This window comes from Oncorhynchus nerka, linkage group LG5 (assembly GCF_034236695.1).
Source record: "Oncorhynchus nerka isolate Pitt River linkage group LG5, Oner_Uvic_2.0, whole genome shotgun sequence".
In the NCBI taxonomy this organism is placed as follows: domain Eukaryota; kingdom Metazoa; phylum Chordata; class Actinopteri; order Salmoniformes; family Salmonidae; genus Oncorhynchus; species Oncorhynchus nerka.
In genome coordinates, this window is record NC_088400.1 from 60504708 (window position 1) to 60521022 (window position 16315).

The window sequence follows — 16315 nt, forward strand, 5'->3', positions numbered from 1 at the left end:
GACATTTAAAAACACAAAGAGCGGAGAGCAACTGATCCTGGAGGGAAGGGAAAGCGCTACTCTAACCCAGGGTTTCCCACGTTCTAACTCCATTAGGCGGGCCCCTCCCATGCAGCTCTGTGTCCTTGCTCTGGTTTGTATTTGTTAATGCACAACGGTTCAAGTAGTTGCTCCCTGTTTCAGTCCATTTTGCTTTAATTTGGTGCCTGGTGAATACGACCCTGTCCATGTCCGGAATGGATTGATAAGGTGGTGCTACTTTTGATGTTGTTCGTCTGTTGGATGCATTCAGCACCACACCATACAGTGATCGCAAATGGCCGACTCGTCAAGAAAACAACGGAGAGTGATTGAAGGCTCAGTGGGTTCTAGAAAGAGCCGAGCTCTGAGTGGAGCTAGAAATACACAGTGTATACAAAACATGACATAGACTGACCAGGTGAATCCAGGCGAAAGCTATGATCCCTCATTCATGTCACTTGTTAAATCCACTTCAACCAGTGGAGATGAAGGGGAGGAGACAGGTTAAAGAAGGACTTTTGAGCCTTGAGACAATTAAGACATGGATTGTGTGTGTGTGCCATTCAGCAGGGGAATAGGTAAGACAAAAGATTGAAGTTCCTTTGAATGGTGAATGGTAGTAGGTAGCCAGGCACACCGGTTTTTGTCAAGAACTGCAACGCTGCTGTGTTTTTCACACTCAACAGTTTCCTGTGTGTATCAAGAATGGTCAACCACCCAAAGGGCATCCAGCCAACTTGACACAATTGTGGGAAGCATTGGAGTCAACATGGGCCAGCAACTCAATATTAGGAAGGTGTTCCCAATGTCTGGGTATGCTCAGTGTATACATCATGACACTCCAGACGAAATTAGACTAGACATATGCTGGCGCTACATAGGCGTTGCATAATCTACCATCGTCTTTCCAAAGAGGCTGATTTACACTTGAGTAGGCTTCAACATACTACATGCTCATTTCAGTATTTTACCGATGTTGAAATGTAGAGGACACCTGCTGAAATGTGTTGGCAGCTAGCTGTTTGTACCTAACACACACAGCATCTTTTTCATTCAATGTCACTTCTTCACCATTTGCCCAAGTCCAAACTTTCAAGTAGGGAGAGTCTATGGCCGTGTCCGAACACCCGCACTTGTCCATGTCTTTAGTCCATGTTTTGAGTCTCGAGCACAGAAACACGGATATCCTACAGCCCATAGCCTTCCTTCGGAGAGCAACACTTGACGCAGATTCAAATGGACAGAAGTGAGAAGAAATAGCAAGCAGTAAATGTCTGCGTTTTGCCAATGCAAATGTGCTTTGATAATCTGGGCGTCAACTCTAATTGAGAAGAATGGCAGAAATGATCAAGTAATGAAATAGGTCGGGGTGCCCGGGGCGTTCTCTTATGGCATTGGAGGGTTGGCTGATTCAATCTCCGTCAAAGGCAGTCCTTGGGCTGGGCTAAAATGTGGATGCCAGCTTAGCATTTAGCATTAGTAATGGGCTGGTGAGTTCCTGGGAGGCGAGCCCAGGGTTGGGTAAGTTACCTTCTAAATGTAATCCGTTATAGTTACCTGTCCAAAATTGTAATCAGCAACGTGACTTTTGGATTACCCAAACTCAGTAACGTAGTCTGATTACATTCAGTTACTTTTAGATTACTTTCCCCTTAAGAGGCATCAGAAGAAGACACAAGTGTATGTTACCAATTGAGCCACATCTATTGCGATAAATCAATGTTACTGTTTACACAGCTGGCCATATATGGATGTTACATTTTAATTTATGGGTTGGTTATGAAGGCTTCTTCTAACCCATCGCTTTCTACTGTACTACATATAATAATATGATTAACATTTGGAAATATGTCAGTATAGATTATTATTATTATTATTATTATGTTTTTTTTTTACCTGAGCATAACTCCAAAACTAAGGACTAATTAGCAAAGCCTTACTCGGTTTAGTATTTTGTTGTCATGGAGGACTGACTGGGCTTATTGATTTGAGTTGAAGAATAAATGCTGCGCACATGGAGTGGCATGCTTTGAGCACTACTGAGTGCTATTTACATGTGAAAATGAATGCCATATGCTGCATTTGCTTTAGGTCTGTTGTTGAACTTTTTTTTGGTGACACCTTGATATCTTGATAGCATGCAGCTGTTTAAAGGGCAAATCCACAGATGAAACAATAACCAAATGACTCCCCACCTCTGTTTTGGTAAAAAACTGAGGGATGGGCCTGGAGAAATGTAACCACTCTCAGGTTAATAGACAGAACTATGGGTAAACGTTGATACTCTAAATGACATGTTTTCCAATATGGAAATGTGAAGTGCACATTTGGACTCACAGGTGTGTGGTTTGCTTGTATGACATCAGTGGTAGTTATTATAATCCTCAACGTCTCATCTTTCAGAACGCATTGACTCAATTTCCAGCATTCCCCTCACTCAGACAACAACAAATGTGCTAAAGTAACCCAATTAACAGGTGGGATGGGGACATCTTGTTGCGCAGTACTCAAGTTTATAACGGCTGTCAGTCAAATCTCATACAGTGATGTACATCCACTGCATTCCAATTTAGGCGCTTATCAATGACAAAATCTTGTATTTTCAACCCGTACACGGAATGACGGGGTGTGAGTGGAAAGGGTTAATATACACAAAATGGGACTTTTCTTTCTAAGACTCTTTAGTATACATCACATCTGATCTCACCCTATTCTGCATACATACAACAACACTTTACAACCAATATACACTTACTAAATATACCTACACATACCCACACACTAACAAACACCTACTGTACACGTCATTCTAGTTTAGTCAGGTATGTCTGATTTTTATTTTATTTTTACTTATCATAGCTGACTTGTGTTTTTACCCACATATTTATGTCCACCATGATGGGTTTAACAACAATGAAGTCATTATATAACTACAGTAGGGATGGGTAAACACACCACGTTGAAAGTCCATGCCTTTCAATCATCAAACCATCAATGCTGCATTACGTACCTTTTTGGGCGACCCCACCAAATTCACATAGAAATGACTATGGATGGACTGACCATCCATGATATCACAATTATTGTTTTAACCATGTTATGAGGCTATACAGTGTTTGTTAGGTTGGAGTCATTAAAACTCATTTTTTTCAACCACTCCACAAATTTCTTGTTAACAAACTATAGTTTTGGCAAGTCGGTTAGGACATCTACTTTGTGCATGACACAAGTCATTTTTCCAACAATTGTTTACAGACAGATTATTTAACTTATAATTCACTGTATCACAATTCCAGTGGGTCAGAAGTTTACATACACTAAGTTGACTGTGCCTTTAAACAGCTTGGAAAATTCCAGTCAATGCTGTCATGGCTTTAGAAGCTTCTGATAGGATAATTGACATCATTTGAGTGAATTGGAGGTATAACTGTAGATGTATTTCAAGGCCTACCTTCAAACTCATTGCCTCTTTGCTTGAAATTATGGGAAAATCAAAAGAAATCAGCCAAGACCTCAGAAATACAATTGTAGACCTCCACAAGTCTGATTCATTCTTGAGAGCAATTTCCAAACGCCTGAAGGTACCACGTTCATCTGTACAAACAATAGTACGCAAGTATAAACACCATGGGACTACGCAGCCATCATACCGCTCAGGAAGGAGACATGTTCTGCCTCCTAGAGATGAACGTACGTTGGTGCGAAAAGTGCAAATCAATCCCAGAACACCAGCAAAGGACCTTGTGGAGATGCTGGAGGAAACAGATACAAAAGTGTCTATATCCACAGTAAAACGAGTCCTATATCGACATAACCTGAAACAAGGAAGAAGCCACTGCCTCAAAACCGCTATAAAAAAGCCGGTTTGCAACTGCACGTGGGGACAAAGATTGTACTTTTTGGAGAAATGTCCTCTGGTCTGATGAAACAAAAATAGAACTGTTTGGCCATAATGACCATCGTTATGTTTGGAGGAAAAAGGGGGAGGCTTACAAGCCGAAGAACACCATCCCAACCTTGAAGCACGGTCGTGGCAGCATCATGTTGTGAGGATGCTTTGCTGCAGGAGGGACTGGTGCACTTCACAAAATAGATTGCATCATGAGGGAGGAAAATGATGTGGATATATTGAAGCAACATCTCAAGACATCAGTTAAAGCTTGGTCACGAATTGGTCTTCCAAATGGACAATGACCCTAAGCATACTTCCAAAGTTGTGGCAAAATGGCTTAAGGACAACAAAGTATGTAAACTTCTGACCTACTGGGAATGTGATGAAAGAAATAAAAGCTGAAATTAATCATTCTCTCTACTATTATTCTGACATTTCACATTCTTAAAATGAAGTGGTGATCCTAACTGACCTAAGACAGGGAAGTGTTACTAGGTGTCACGACTTCCGCCGAATTTGGCTCCCCTGCCTGTTCGGGCGGTGCTCGGCGGTCGTTGTCACCGGCCTACTAGCCGCCACCGATCCCTTTTTCGTTGTCTGTTTGTTTTGTCTTATTAGTTTCACCTGTGTCCTGTTGTATGTGCTTAATGAGCTTCCTTATTTAAAGTATGTGTACCCGCCCTTGTTTTGTGCGGGATTGTATTTGTGTTACATGTGCGCGTTAGGTAGAGGTGTTTATATTTCTGGACTTGGCACCCTGTGTTTTGGGTAGTCACATTTACTGTCCGCGCCCTGTATTTTGGGCTTGTTTTTTTTGTGCCATATTAAAGAGCACCTTTTCCCAGTGGATCTCTCTGCGCCCGATTCCTTCCTCACCCACCTAGTTCCGCGTGACACTAGGATTAAATGTCAGGAATTATGAAAAACTGAGTTTAAATGTAGTTGGCTAAGGTATATGTAAACTTCCGACTTCACCTGTATATATACACTACCGTAGATATATACACTACCGTTCAAACGTTTGGGGTCACTTAGTCATTTCCTTGTTTTCTGAAAGAAAAGCTCATTTTTTGTCAATTCAAATAACATCAAATTGATCAGAAATACAGTGTAGACATTGTTAATGTTGTTGTAAATGACAATTTTAGCTGGAAACGGCTGAATTTTATGGAATATCTAGATAGGCGTACAGAGGCCCATTATCAGTAACCATCACTCCTGTGTTCCAATGGCACATTGCGTTAGCTAAATATTTTTGTATAGTTCATCATTTTAAATGGCTAATTGATCATTAGAAAACACTTTTGCAATTATGTTAGCACAGTTGAAAACTGTTGTTCTGATTAAAGAAGCAATAACACTGTCCTCCATTAGACTAGTTGAGTATCTAGAGTATCAGCATTTGTGGGTTCGATTACAGGCTCAAAATGGCCAGAAACAAAGACTTTCTTCTGAAACTCATCAGTCTATCCTTGTTCTGAGAAATGAAGGCTATTCCATGTGAGAAATTGCCAAGAAACTGAAGATCCTGTACAACACTGTGTACTACTCCCTTCACAGAACAGCGCAAACTGGCACTAACCAAAATAGAAAGAGGAGTGGGTGGCCCCAGTTCACAACTGAGCAAGAGGACAAGTACATTAGTGTCTAGTTTGAGAAACAGTCCTCAACTGGCAGCTTCATTAAATAGTACCCGTAAAACAGCAGTCTCAACGTCAACAGTGAAGAGGCAACTCCCGGATACTGGCCTTCTAGGCAGAGTTCCTCTGTCCAGTGTTTGTGTTCTTTTGCCCATTTTAATATTTTCTTTTTATTGGCCAGTCTGAGATATGGCTTTTTCTTTGCAACTCTGCCAGACTGCCCCGAAGGCCATTTTTATTTGTAATTCCAGCCCCTGTCCCCGCAGGAGGTCTTTTTCCTTTTGGTAGGCCTTCATTGTAAATAAGAATTTATTCTTAACTGACTTGCCTAGTTCAATAAAGGTTTTTCATTTTAAGTCTATTTTCTCTTGAACCATATGGTCTGTCTACTGGAAAATCATGGACAATATGGACACAGATATAACAAATGAATACTATATGAATACATTCTCAAGTATAAATTACCAAAGTTACGATAGATTGCCATATATTTTCTGTTAATTACCAAAATTACTGAAGATTCCGGTAACTTTGGTAAATTACCGGTAGCTTTGGAGCCCTAAATAGGAGTGAACGGAAAGAGAGAGGGAGTAACCAGAACTAGCTCAGACTCATCCACTATCTTCAATCTTTAAATGCATTGAAAATAACTTTTATATCAAACAATCTCAAGAAACAATTTGTGATTTTGTGATTACTCTCACTTTAATTCAATAAATCTCTCAAACTTGAAACCCATCAAAGGATCCCATCAATTTATTAAGGAACTGTAGAAGTATCAGCCTCATTGAATACACAATACACAAACAACCATGATTGGACCAACACAATCAACAGTCACCAGCAGTAGCGAATGAAATCGTGAATGACTGTTCATTCACAGATAGACTGTTCATTCACAGATCGTCTGTTCATTCACAGATAGACTGTTCACACATGTAAATCCATGAATGATACAAGTGAAGGGATCAGGGGTGAAAGTCCATTACGCCAGATAATAATGGCCACAGAATCACAATTGTATCAATAAAGTGTACACCTACGCCTATATGTGTTGCACTGACAACCCTAAGAGGAGATATCTAAGCTCATTTGGAAATATTGATTTCCATATGTAGAATATATATCGAAATGGAGAGTGTATACCCTATCAAATATGTTTCTTATCCCTGCCAATATGTCGTTTGGCTGATCTTCTTTGACGGTAGCTAGCTGGGCTGGATGTTGTTTTGCAGGGATCTGGTGCACTGCTAGGATCTGGATAAGGTAGCCTCTAGGACTGTAGCCATATGGGGAGAGGATGGAGGGAAAATAGGAGGAGAGAAAAGAGGGGGGAGGCTGGGAAGAGAGAGTAGGAGAGGGAAGGGTGAAGAATACCGCCTGCCTGGTTGGCTACTTTGTTTGCTGTTTGGAGGCTGTTGTAATGCCATCAAGTCAGTCAGTCAGTCAGTCAAAGCAATACATAGATGTTGTTCCTGTTCAGAAGAAACACACCTGTTTTACAAATACAACAAATCAACGAGGATCTCATTCGTTGATTCAGGTGTTTTCAAAGCCTGAACACCCTGCTCTACATTCATTCATACTCAACCAGGCATGGCATCCCCTAGGGTAGAGTTCTGCATCAGGTCAGATACCCAAGGTTCCCCACGGGTGACATGTGTGGAGATAAAATATAGGAGTGTCTACAGATGTAAGATCTTAATTTGATCACCCTGTTGCAGGATAGCTTTCTTCTAGTGTAATTTTGGTTAAAAAAGACATTTCAAGTTTGTCATTTCCACTTTGAAAACAATTTTTTTTATCAATCCCTACAAAAATGTCCATTAATTAGAATCCACATAATAATTCACATTTCACGTTGCAGCTGGATTATTTTCCTGCTGTAGCAAACAGGCCCAAATTAAGATCCTACATCTGTATATAGTGTCTTATATGGGCATGGCCCTACAGTATGTAGGCTACCCTATGGCTAAGTCTTAGGCATATCCAGTATCACAACTAGGGCACTAATGACAATTAACAGAATGAACTTCCTTTGACAAAACATCTCATTGAACATCTCATAATCCCTTGAACTGCACAAACAGCACGATTCAGCAATCTGCCCATCTCATGAGAATGGAATTGACAATCGTCATGGCTACAGTGAGCTCCAGTGCTTCAGGTGCTGGTGGAGACATGCCATGATAGATTAGAGAAGAGAACAAGATAATACATGTCGGCTGGTTCCATCCTCCATCTGTTGCTATGACAACACTATGCGGTAACTCTGTGACTAAAACAATCTCTGTTTTAGGGGTACATGAGTAGGGGGAGGGTGCGTTCTGAGCCCTCTCCTGTACTCCCTGTTCACGCACGCCTCCAACTCAATCATCAAGTTTGCGGACGACACAACAGTGGTAGGCTTGATTACCAACAACGACGAGACGGCCTACAGGGAGGAGGTGAGGGCCCTCGGAGTGTGGTGTCAGGAAAATAACCTCACACTCAACGTCAACAAAACTAAGGAGATGATTGTGGACTTCAGGAAACAGCAGAGGGAACACCCCCCTATCCACATCGATGGAACAGTAGTGGAGAGGGTAGTAAGTTTTAAGTTCCTCGGCATACACATCACAGACAAACTGAATTGGTCCACTCACACAGACAGCATCATGAAGAAGGCGCAGCAGCGCCTCTTCAACCTCAGGAGGCTGAAGAAATTCGGCTTGTCACCAAAAGCACTCACAAACTTCTACAGATGCACAATCGAGAGCATCCTGGCGGGCTGTATCATCGCCTGGTACGGCAACTGCTCCGCCCACAACCGTAAGGCTCTCCAGAGGGTAGTGAGGTCTGCACAACGCATCACCGGGGGCAAACTACCTGCCCTCCAGGACACCTACACCACCCGATGTTACAGGAAGGCCATAAAGATCATCAAGGACAACAACCACCCGAGCCACTGCCTGTTCACCCCGCTATCATCCAGAAGGCGAGGTCAGTACAGGTGCATCAAAGCTGGGACCGAGAGACTGAAAAAGAGCTTCTATCTCAAGGCCATCAGACTGTTAAACAGCCACCACTAACATTGAGTGGCTGCTGCCAACACACTGACTCAACTCCAGCCACTTTAATAATGGGAATTGATGGGAAATTATGTAAAATATATCACTAGCCACTTTAAACAATGCTACCTAATATAATGTTTACATACCCTACATTATTCATCTCATATGTATACGTATATACTGTACTCTATATCATCTACTGCATCCTTATGTAATACATGTATCACTAGCCACTTTAACTATGCCACTTTGTTTACATACTCATCTCATATGTATATACTGTACTCGATACCATCTACTGTATCTTGCCTATGCTGCTCTGTACCATCACTCATTCATATATCTTTATGTACATATTCTTCATCCCCTTACACTGTGTATAAGACAGTAGTTTTGGAATTGTTAGTTAGATTACTTGTTGGTTATTACTGCATTGTCGGAACTAGAAGCACAAGCATTTCGCTACACTCGCATTAACATCTGCTAACCATGTGTATGTGACAAATAAAATTTGATTTGATTTGATTTGACTGTACTAAAGTGAGTCCCACTGTGAACACACTGCAGTAGAAGAGGATACCTCCAGGACTTGGCTGGACTCGTGGGAGGGGGGCAGAGAGTGGGAGAGGAAGCTAGAGGGAGAGGGAGAGAGGGGAGAGACAGAGAAAGATGGGGAAAAGAGAGGGAGAGAGAGAGAAACAGAGAGCGAGAGAAAGATGGGGAAAATAGAGGGAGAGACAGACAGAGAGAGAGCGAGAGAGAGAGAGTGAGAGCGAGAGAGAGAGAGAGAGACAGACAGATAGCTGGTGCCAGGCTCATCTATAATTGAGACAGGCTGCTCAGATGAGCTTGAATTAAATTCAAGAGGGTGTCCCCGTGATGAAAATATCCAGCACCTGAATTCTCCTCCCTCCCACTCACTGTATCTCTTTCTCCCTATCTCCCTCTCTATTTTGATCCCTCCCTCCCTCTTTCCTTTCTCCATCTCTCTCCTTCTCCCTCCCTTTCTCCTTCTCTGTCCATCTTTCTTCCTCTTTCTTCCCCCTCTTTCTTTCTCTTTCAATCTCTTTTGCCTCAGTAGCATATGCACTGTTGGTGACATTACCTCAGTCGTCTCTCCTGATTCCGTGAGACTGTGGAACCTGATATAGCAGATTTGACTACAGGCCATACTGCAGACAGATTATCTTGTTTGCACAGCAAATCCACATAAAAAATGACATCCCACTCTCTGCTCTCGAAAGTCATTCAGTTCAATAGATGGCTTTATGCACATATCATCACTTTGCATACTACTGCAGGTTGGTGCTTTGTCATTCCAATGGCTTCGCTTCATGCTAGTTAGATGTGTTCAATGCCTATGGCGGAAACCCAGAGTGAATGATAGGGACTTTAATGTGGCCAATGAATGCAAAGTATTGTCTCACTGATATTATAAGTACCTAACAAAACTGAAGAAAGACAATAACTAAACAGATTGGATGTAAAAACATGCACACGCGCACACACACACACACGAGCGCGCACGTACACACACACGCGCGCGCACGCATACACGCACGGCAACACACACACACACGCACGCACGCACGCACACACACACGCACGCACGCACACATACGCGCACGCACGCACACATACGCGCACGCACGCACACATACGCGCACGGCAACACACGCGCGCACGGCAACACACACACACACACACACACACAGGGATAGAGGGACAGAGTTATATTTCTCAAGTGTGAAGGATGAGACTAATGGCAGATTTACTCAGAAATCCAGAAATACTATGTTTCATGGGGTAATGTAATGTTTTGTTTTTAAAATGCCACTGATGGGAATGAGCCATTATTGTGGCACCTACGTATCTAGACAGACAGCGCAACAGAGAGAGATAGAGAGCGAAAACAAACCCCGTTTTGATTAACTCCCATACACTGTATCTACTGGGTGAAATACCACAGTGTGCCATCACAGGAGAGAGAGGAGAGAGAGAGAGAGAGAGAGAGAGAGAGAGCATGGTGAGAGAGAGAGAGAGAGAGAGAGAGAGAGAGAGAGCATGGTGAGAGAGAGTAAAAGTGAGAGTGTGTGTTGAATCAGGTATGCAAAACCCTGAAATTCTACAGAGAGCAGAGAGAGCGAGAGAGCAGAGAGAGCATGGTGAGAGAGAGCATGGTGAGAGAGAGAGAGAGAGACAGACAGACACAGACAGACAGACAGACAGACAGACAGACAGACAGACAGACAGACAGACAGACAGACAGACAGACAGACAGACAGACAGACAGACAGACAGACAGACAGACAGACAGACAGACAGACAGGAGAGAGAGAGAGAGCATGGTGAGAGAGAAACAGACAGAGAGGGAGACAGAGAGAGAGAGAGCATGGTGAGAGAGAGAGACAGAGAGAGAGAGAGTACAAGTAAGAGTGTGTGTTGAATCAGGTATGCAAAACCCTGAAATTCTACAGTCACCAATTCATCTGTCCTCTCCCTCTCTGTTTACCTAATGTGTTTGTGTTTGGGCATGTCTGACCCTCTGGTCTAGAATGTTGACTTACCCTCATGTGTGTTACCCTCGTGACCTGCCCAGCACGCAATAACAATATGGTCCCAATAAACCCTATGGGCCCTCGTCAAAAGTAGTGCACTAAATGAGGAATAAGGAGTCATTTGGGATGCAGCCCATGATGTTTATGCATGAGAGACGGTGATTGGCCACACAGCATGTATGAGTTTCTCTACTCACCCAATCCCCACAGTCTGCTCTGTGTAATAGAGGTTAAGGCTGTTTGATTATTCCATGTGAATATATGAATACGGTGAGAAATTCAAATTGAGAAATGATGTATTATAGTGGTGCCTCCACACAGACCACACACACACACAGAACACCGACTACATTCAACTGAACTGGCATTCGATTCAATAGAATAGTCTGCGTGTAATAGGATAGGTTTAGATGAAGCATTTGTAAAACAGGATGTTGTTGTGTGACAGAATTTCACGGCTGTCATTACACTACTTCGGGCAGAGTGAGAGACAGAGAAGGAGAACAGAAGAGAACTCTACTGTGAGCGTTCATCAGACCAATCTGAAACACGGATGAATGTGAAGACTGTAAATGGATCCCATCGCAGCACAGAGGCATCAGGCTCTGGTTTCCTCTTGATTACATTTTTAAAAAAGGGACTGAATCGGATCGAATGATGTCATCACAGACACACGCACGCACTACATGATGTATAGTGATTACAATAAGATTGTCTTGTTCCGTCTCCAAAAGAACAAGCCACCTGCATGGCCTTAAGTGTTTCTGTTGTTGTAGTAGCGAACTGAAAGACAACTGAAATAGCCAACTGGAATGTGCCAACTGAAATGTACCACTTTTTATTGTACATTTGAAAGAAGTCGAGGTTGATAGTAGAATACAGATGGCGTTAAGATCATTGCAACATTGCATCACACTCGGCACCTCTATGTTGTAGGACGTGAGGTAAGCAGCCATTTTGGTTCCTTGAATGCACAGCAGTTCCGAGCGAGAGGCATAACTCACTTACTAAAGGACTACGCAATGCCTAGTGTCTGATGTAAGTGCAGGAAACGGTTCGAGGAGGAGAGAGACTTTGTGCTGTAACTTTATAGCAGAACCAAGCTAGAAAAGGAACACCAAAGGTTCCCCAAAAGGTCAAGATGTCAACCCATAATAGATTCATCTGCCTGACAAAATTCTGCTGAGGCAAGAAAATCCTTCACAGTTTGTAAAGGACAGAGACGGGATGTCAGGACCACGGGTCGGGGGATTACTGTAAATTGGAGGAGATTGGCCTACAGGCTCCAAGTGGTCCATGGGAGAATCCAACCAAATGACCAATCACCCACGCCACAATCACATCTCTCTCTGCAACACAATATCAGAGAGAAATCCGATTTCCACCCAGGCCCAACCATGCCTATGCCCCTGATGTGCATACCAGTCATGTCGTTTTAACACACTCAAACCCACAATATGAGTGTTTTATAATGCAACGCCTATGATCAAATCAATTGTTATAAGGAGGTACTGTCTGTGTTATGAGAGGTCCCTAGACGGCTCATGGTCTGAGTCCCAAATAGCACCATATTCCCTACTTGTGTACTACTTTTCACCACAGCCCTATGGGTCCTGGTCAAAAAGAGTGCACTATATAGGGAAAACGGTGCCCTTTGTAACGCAACTTACGGAGTCAGGAAGTTTAGACACTGAGGTAATTAGAGCCTTACAGCTCCAGCAACGATAATTAGGACCCCTCTTTCTCTACCCCTCCAATCTTTCTTTTCATCCCTTCATCCCATCTCTAGGGGCTGGCCTGACCAGTGAAAGATAGCAGGACAGACACTATTGATTCATTCTCCCAACACGGCAGGTTTGAAGATCAATGCAACATGAAGGTATTTGTGTCCTCATCAAGCGATCGATGCCTGTGAGGCCTCTCCTATGTTGGAAAAAACACACTGCAGAGTTGGTCCATTCGGAGACTTTGGAGCACTGATATGAGTTTGTGGTAATGAGGTGTTTATTGCCATGGTCACATCACAACCCATGTGTTCATCCACACCTCTATACCTAGATCACTTTATCAGACCCCCAGACTATGTCCTGGCTTAGTAACAGTACAAGTCCCTAGTTCCCTCAACGTCGTCCTCTCTTACTTCACCTTTATACCTCTGTCATCCATCTCTCCAGTACGGTCCTCCACCCTACCTGTCCACATCCCCCTATCCACATGCAAGGTTCTCCCCAGGATTTCTTTAACAAGGTGTAAATGTCGTGTCAGCACACAGCAACCCACGTTTCATGACCAGTCACCAACTTTAACCCGGCTTCAACCAGCTCTTATGAAACTGTTCAGCCCTTGTAGGTGGAAATGTCAGCTAGGCCAGTGATTACATACACCTTGACCATTACGCAACCGCTACAAGCTTAGTCATCTGGATAGGAAGGAATCTCATCGTTAGAGGGCACAGCATGCACCCTGGGTGACCCTGGTTATTGGATATGGGAGAGGTGGTTTAAACTTTCACTCTGCCACTCGCTAAGCATGTGACCCATCAAAACAATAGCAGCTGTCATGCCAACTCATAATCTCCATGGAAAATTCAGAAGCGGCTTAAACTACACGACTCATTCAATTATATGTCACCTTTTTATGTATTTAGACAAGAGGCAATGGATTTGACCAATTTATTTTTGTTTCTAGGTTTGTGCAATATTCAATTTCCTATTCAAGTGTATGGAGATGCAATTGTCTTCACAAATAGATACTGAGTTGTTCTACTTCAAAAGCTCTAGACAGAAACCCCCTCCATCTGAGCGGCAATAAATGAGATGTCAAACATACACCTCTGTCCGTGTTTTTGTTCAACACAAATGACCTACTGACGGGTTTACTTCAGAAAGTCCTTTGTCAAGCCAAGCCCATTCCATTTCCTGTCTCTCCTGCATTATTCTGTCACCATTCACTGACCCACATTCTGCTTCAATTTGGTCATATAAACAGAAAAGCATGAGCAACGAGCCCCAGTGGGGAGGACTCTGTGGTCCGTACTCACCATCCTTGCGGTGGTAGGTGATCTCCACCTTGCGCTCCTCAGACCCCATCAGAGCCTGGGCTACCTGGGCGACGGCATGCCTGTGGGTGAACTCTCCGTGGAGGAAGTCGCAGGTGCACGGCCTCTGCATCACATCCGCCCTCGAGAAGCCGGTCATCTCACAGAAGCCGTCGTTGCAGTAGATGATGGCGCAGTTTTGAACCCGGGCATTGGCTATAATGAATTTCTTATCTGTGAAGGTGTAGAAGAGTGTATGATCATAGTGGGGAAGAATGGGATGGTTAACACATTCATGGTAGCATCAGAGGTATGTGAGATAATTACCACTCTGCATGATGCTTTATATACAGTAGAAAATATTCACTGTATTATAAATCACTCAAAAATATACAGATGATCCATTAAACATTTCTCTTTCAGTCCTATCATGACTAAGGGTGCATTGCTTCAGTATTTGTTAATATGGAGGTGTGTGCTTCATTCCTCTTGATTAATGTTCATGCCATAGCCATACTATAAAACAGAGAGATCCACATTGAATAACTGGCACATAACCACCTGACCATAACCATTTCAAATGTGGGAGTATTTGAAAAAGGTTATATGTATGTTATTTGGATACTACTTATTGCCATGCAATCTTGTGGAGAAACATAAGTGGTTGCTACTTCGAAGTAGCTTAGATAATGCTCAATGATATCCCATATTTAAATGATTTTACCCTCAACTCTCCCACTTCTAAAGTATCACAAGCGCAACAATATTAGCTCTACTCTTACTGATTGTTAAAAAAAATTGTTGTCGAAGTACCAATTGTCAGGTCAAAAATATTAACTTCATTTATTTTGTACGTGTGCAAGCAAGGAAAATACATTTTCCTACCATTATGAATATTGTGAATTTAAAGATACATTATTGTGAAAACACAAAGATAATACTCACTTTGTCCCTCAAATTTCTTTATAATTATCCCCAAAAAGGTGTTTTGTGGCGCAACATGACCTCTCCGAACAGGCATGATTATTACAAAAAATGCGAAAGATTCCGCTGTCCAAGTAGGAACGCACCTTTCTCCTGAGACTCAAGTTCTAGTGGCTCCAACCGCTAAAGCCTGAATGTCTCCCCGTTGTCTATGCTCATCCTTAGGAAATCTCCCCCACTTCCGACCTTTCCTTACTTCAACAAAAATATGGTCCGGCTAGGGCGCATTTTGACGCCTTCAAAGTGCACTTCGACAGCATTGACTCTGGAGTAAAAGGTTGTTGTACAGCGTAGTTTCTCCAACATTTCAAAATGATCCGCCGCTCTATAGCGTTGCGCTCGCTGCTACTGCTGCTGTGGTGGAGAATGGACTGATGCCCGCGGTGCCACCGACAGTGACGTTACCCCGCTCAGGCTGCGCTCAGCTCGTGCACCTCGCGATCAAGGCTGTGGAGGAAATCATATATCCATGCGTTGAGAAGAAGCTATGGGTGACGCCAGGCCAGGGCAATAAAGCTGTATCGTCTATTTTTACATAGACCCATGGAAAACACGTGGGTTTATGTCTCACGTTGACTGTGGCATGCCTGTAATTGCCAATGCATATAATGCATACGATGACTGCATGAATTCTAGACATACTGTAGTTGTTTATCAGATACAGAGAAATATACAGTTCCACAAATGAATCAATGGAAACAGGCTACAAGCACTAATGAGTCTTTGAAACACAGGCTACGACACTAATGATTCTATCAAGTCTCAAAGAGGGGGGAAACGTTGTAGATGTGGTTCCCTGTCCATGGTGCTGAAGTTGTAACAAAACTCCTTTTAGAAGGACACACACGCACAAGCTCCCTCTTAAAACATCTGTCTCAGAATCTCTGCACAACCTCACCATCCATCTGGTCCACTGAGAAAACAATACAATAGCCCGTCGGCAGGGGAAGATACTAAGGCGCACAAAGCAGAGGCGAAGTCAGGATTTAGAACCTTTGCATCTCTCAATGATTACCATACGGAGCAGTCATTCCGATTTGTCTCTCTACGCTGTAAGACTTGTCTGTCATTTCAACAGCAAAACGCTGTCGAATGCACAGTCAAATGCGGCACATGTGTTTTACTGCGTT

General features: G+C 42.9%; 1 protein-coding gene across 1 annotated transcript in view; it reads right to left on the bottom strand.

Annotated features, from left to right (window-relative positions):
• The window catches only part of LOC115129870 (potassium voltage-gated channel subfamily H member 7-like), a 72150-nt gene extending 56614 nt beyond the window's left edge, over nt 1-15536 (bottom strand). The window contains exons 1-2 of the mRNA XM_065018814.1: nt 15147-15536; nt 14205-14435 (exon numbers count right to left, since the gene is read on the bottom strand). Of these exons, the coding sequence (XP_064874886.1) occupies nt 14205-14435; nt 15147-15222 (307 nt within the window). The 5' untranslated portion in view covers nt 15223-15536. The remainder of the gene's footprint in view (nt 1-14204; nt 14436-15146) is intronic.
• Between the last annotated feature and the right edge of the window lie 779 nt (nt 15537-16315).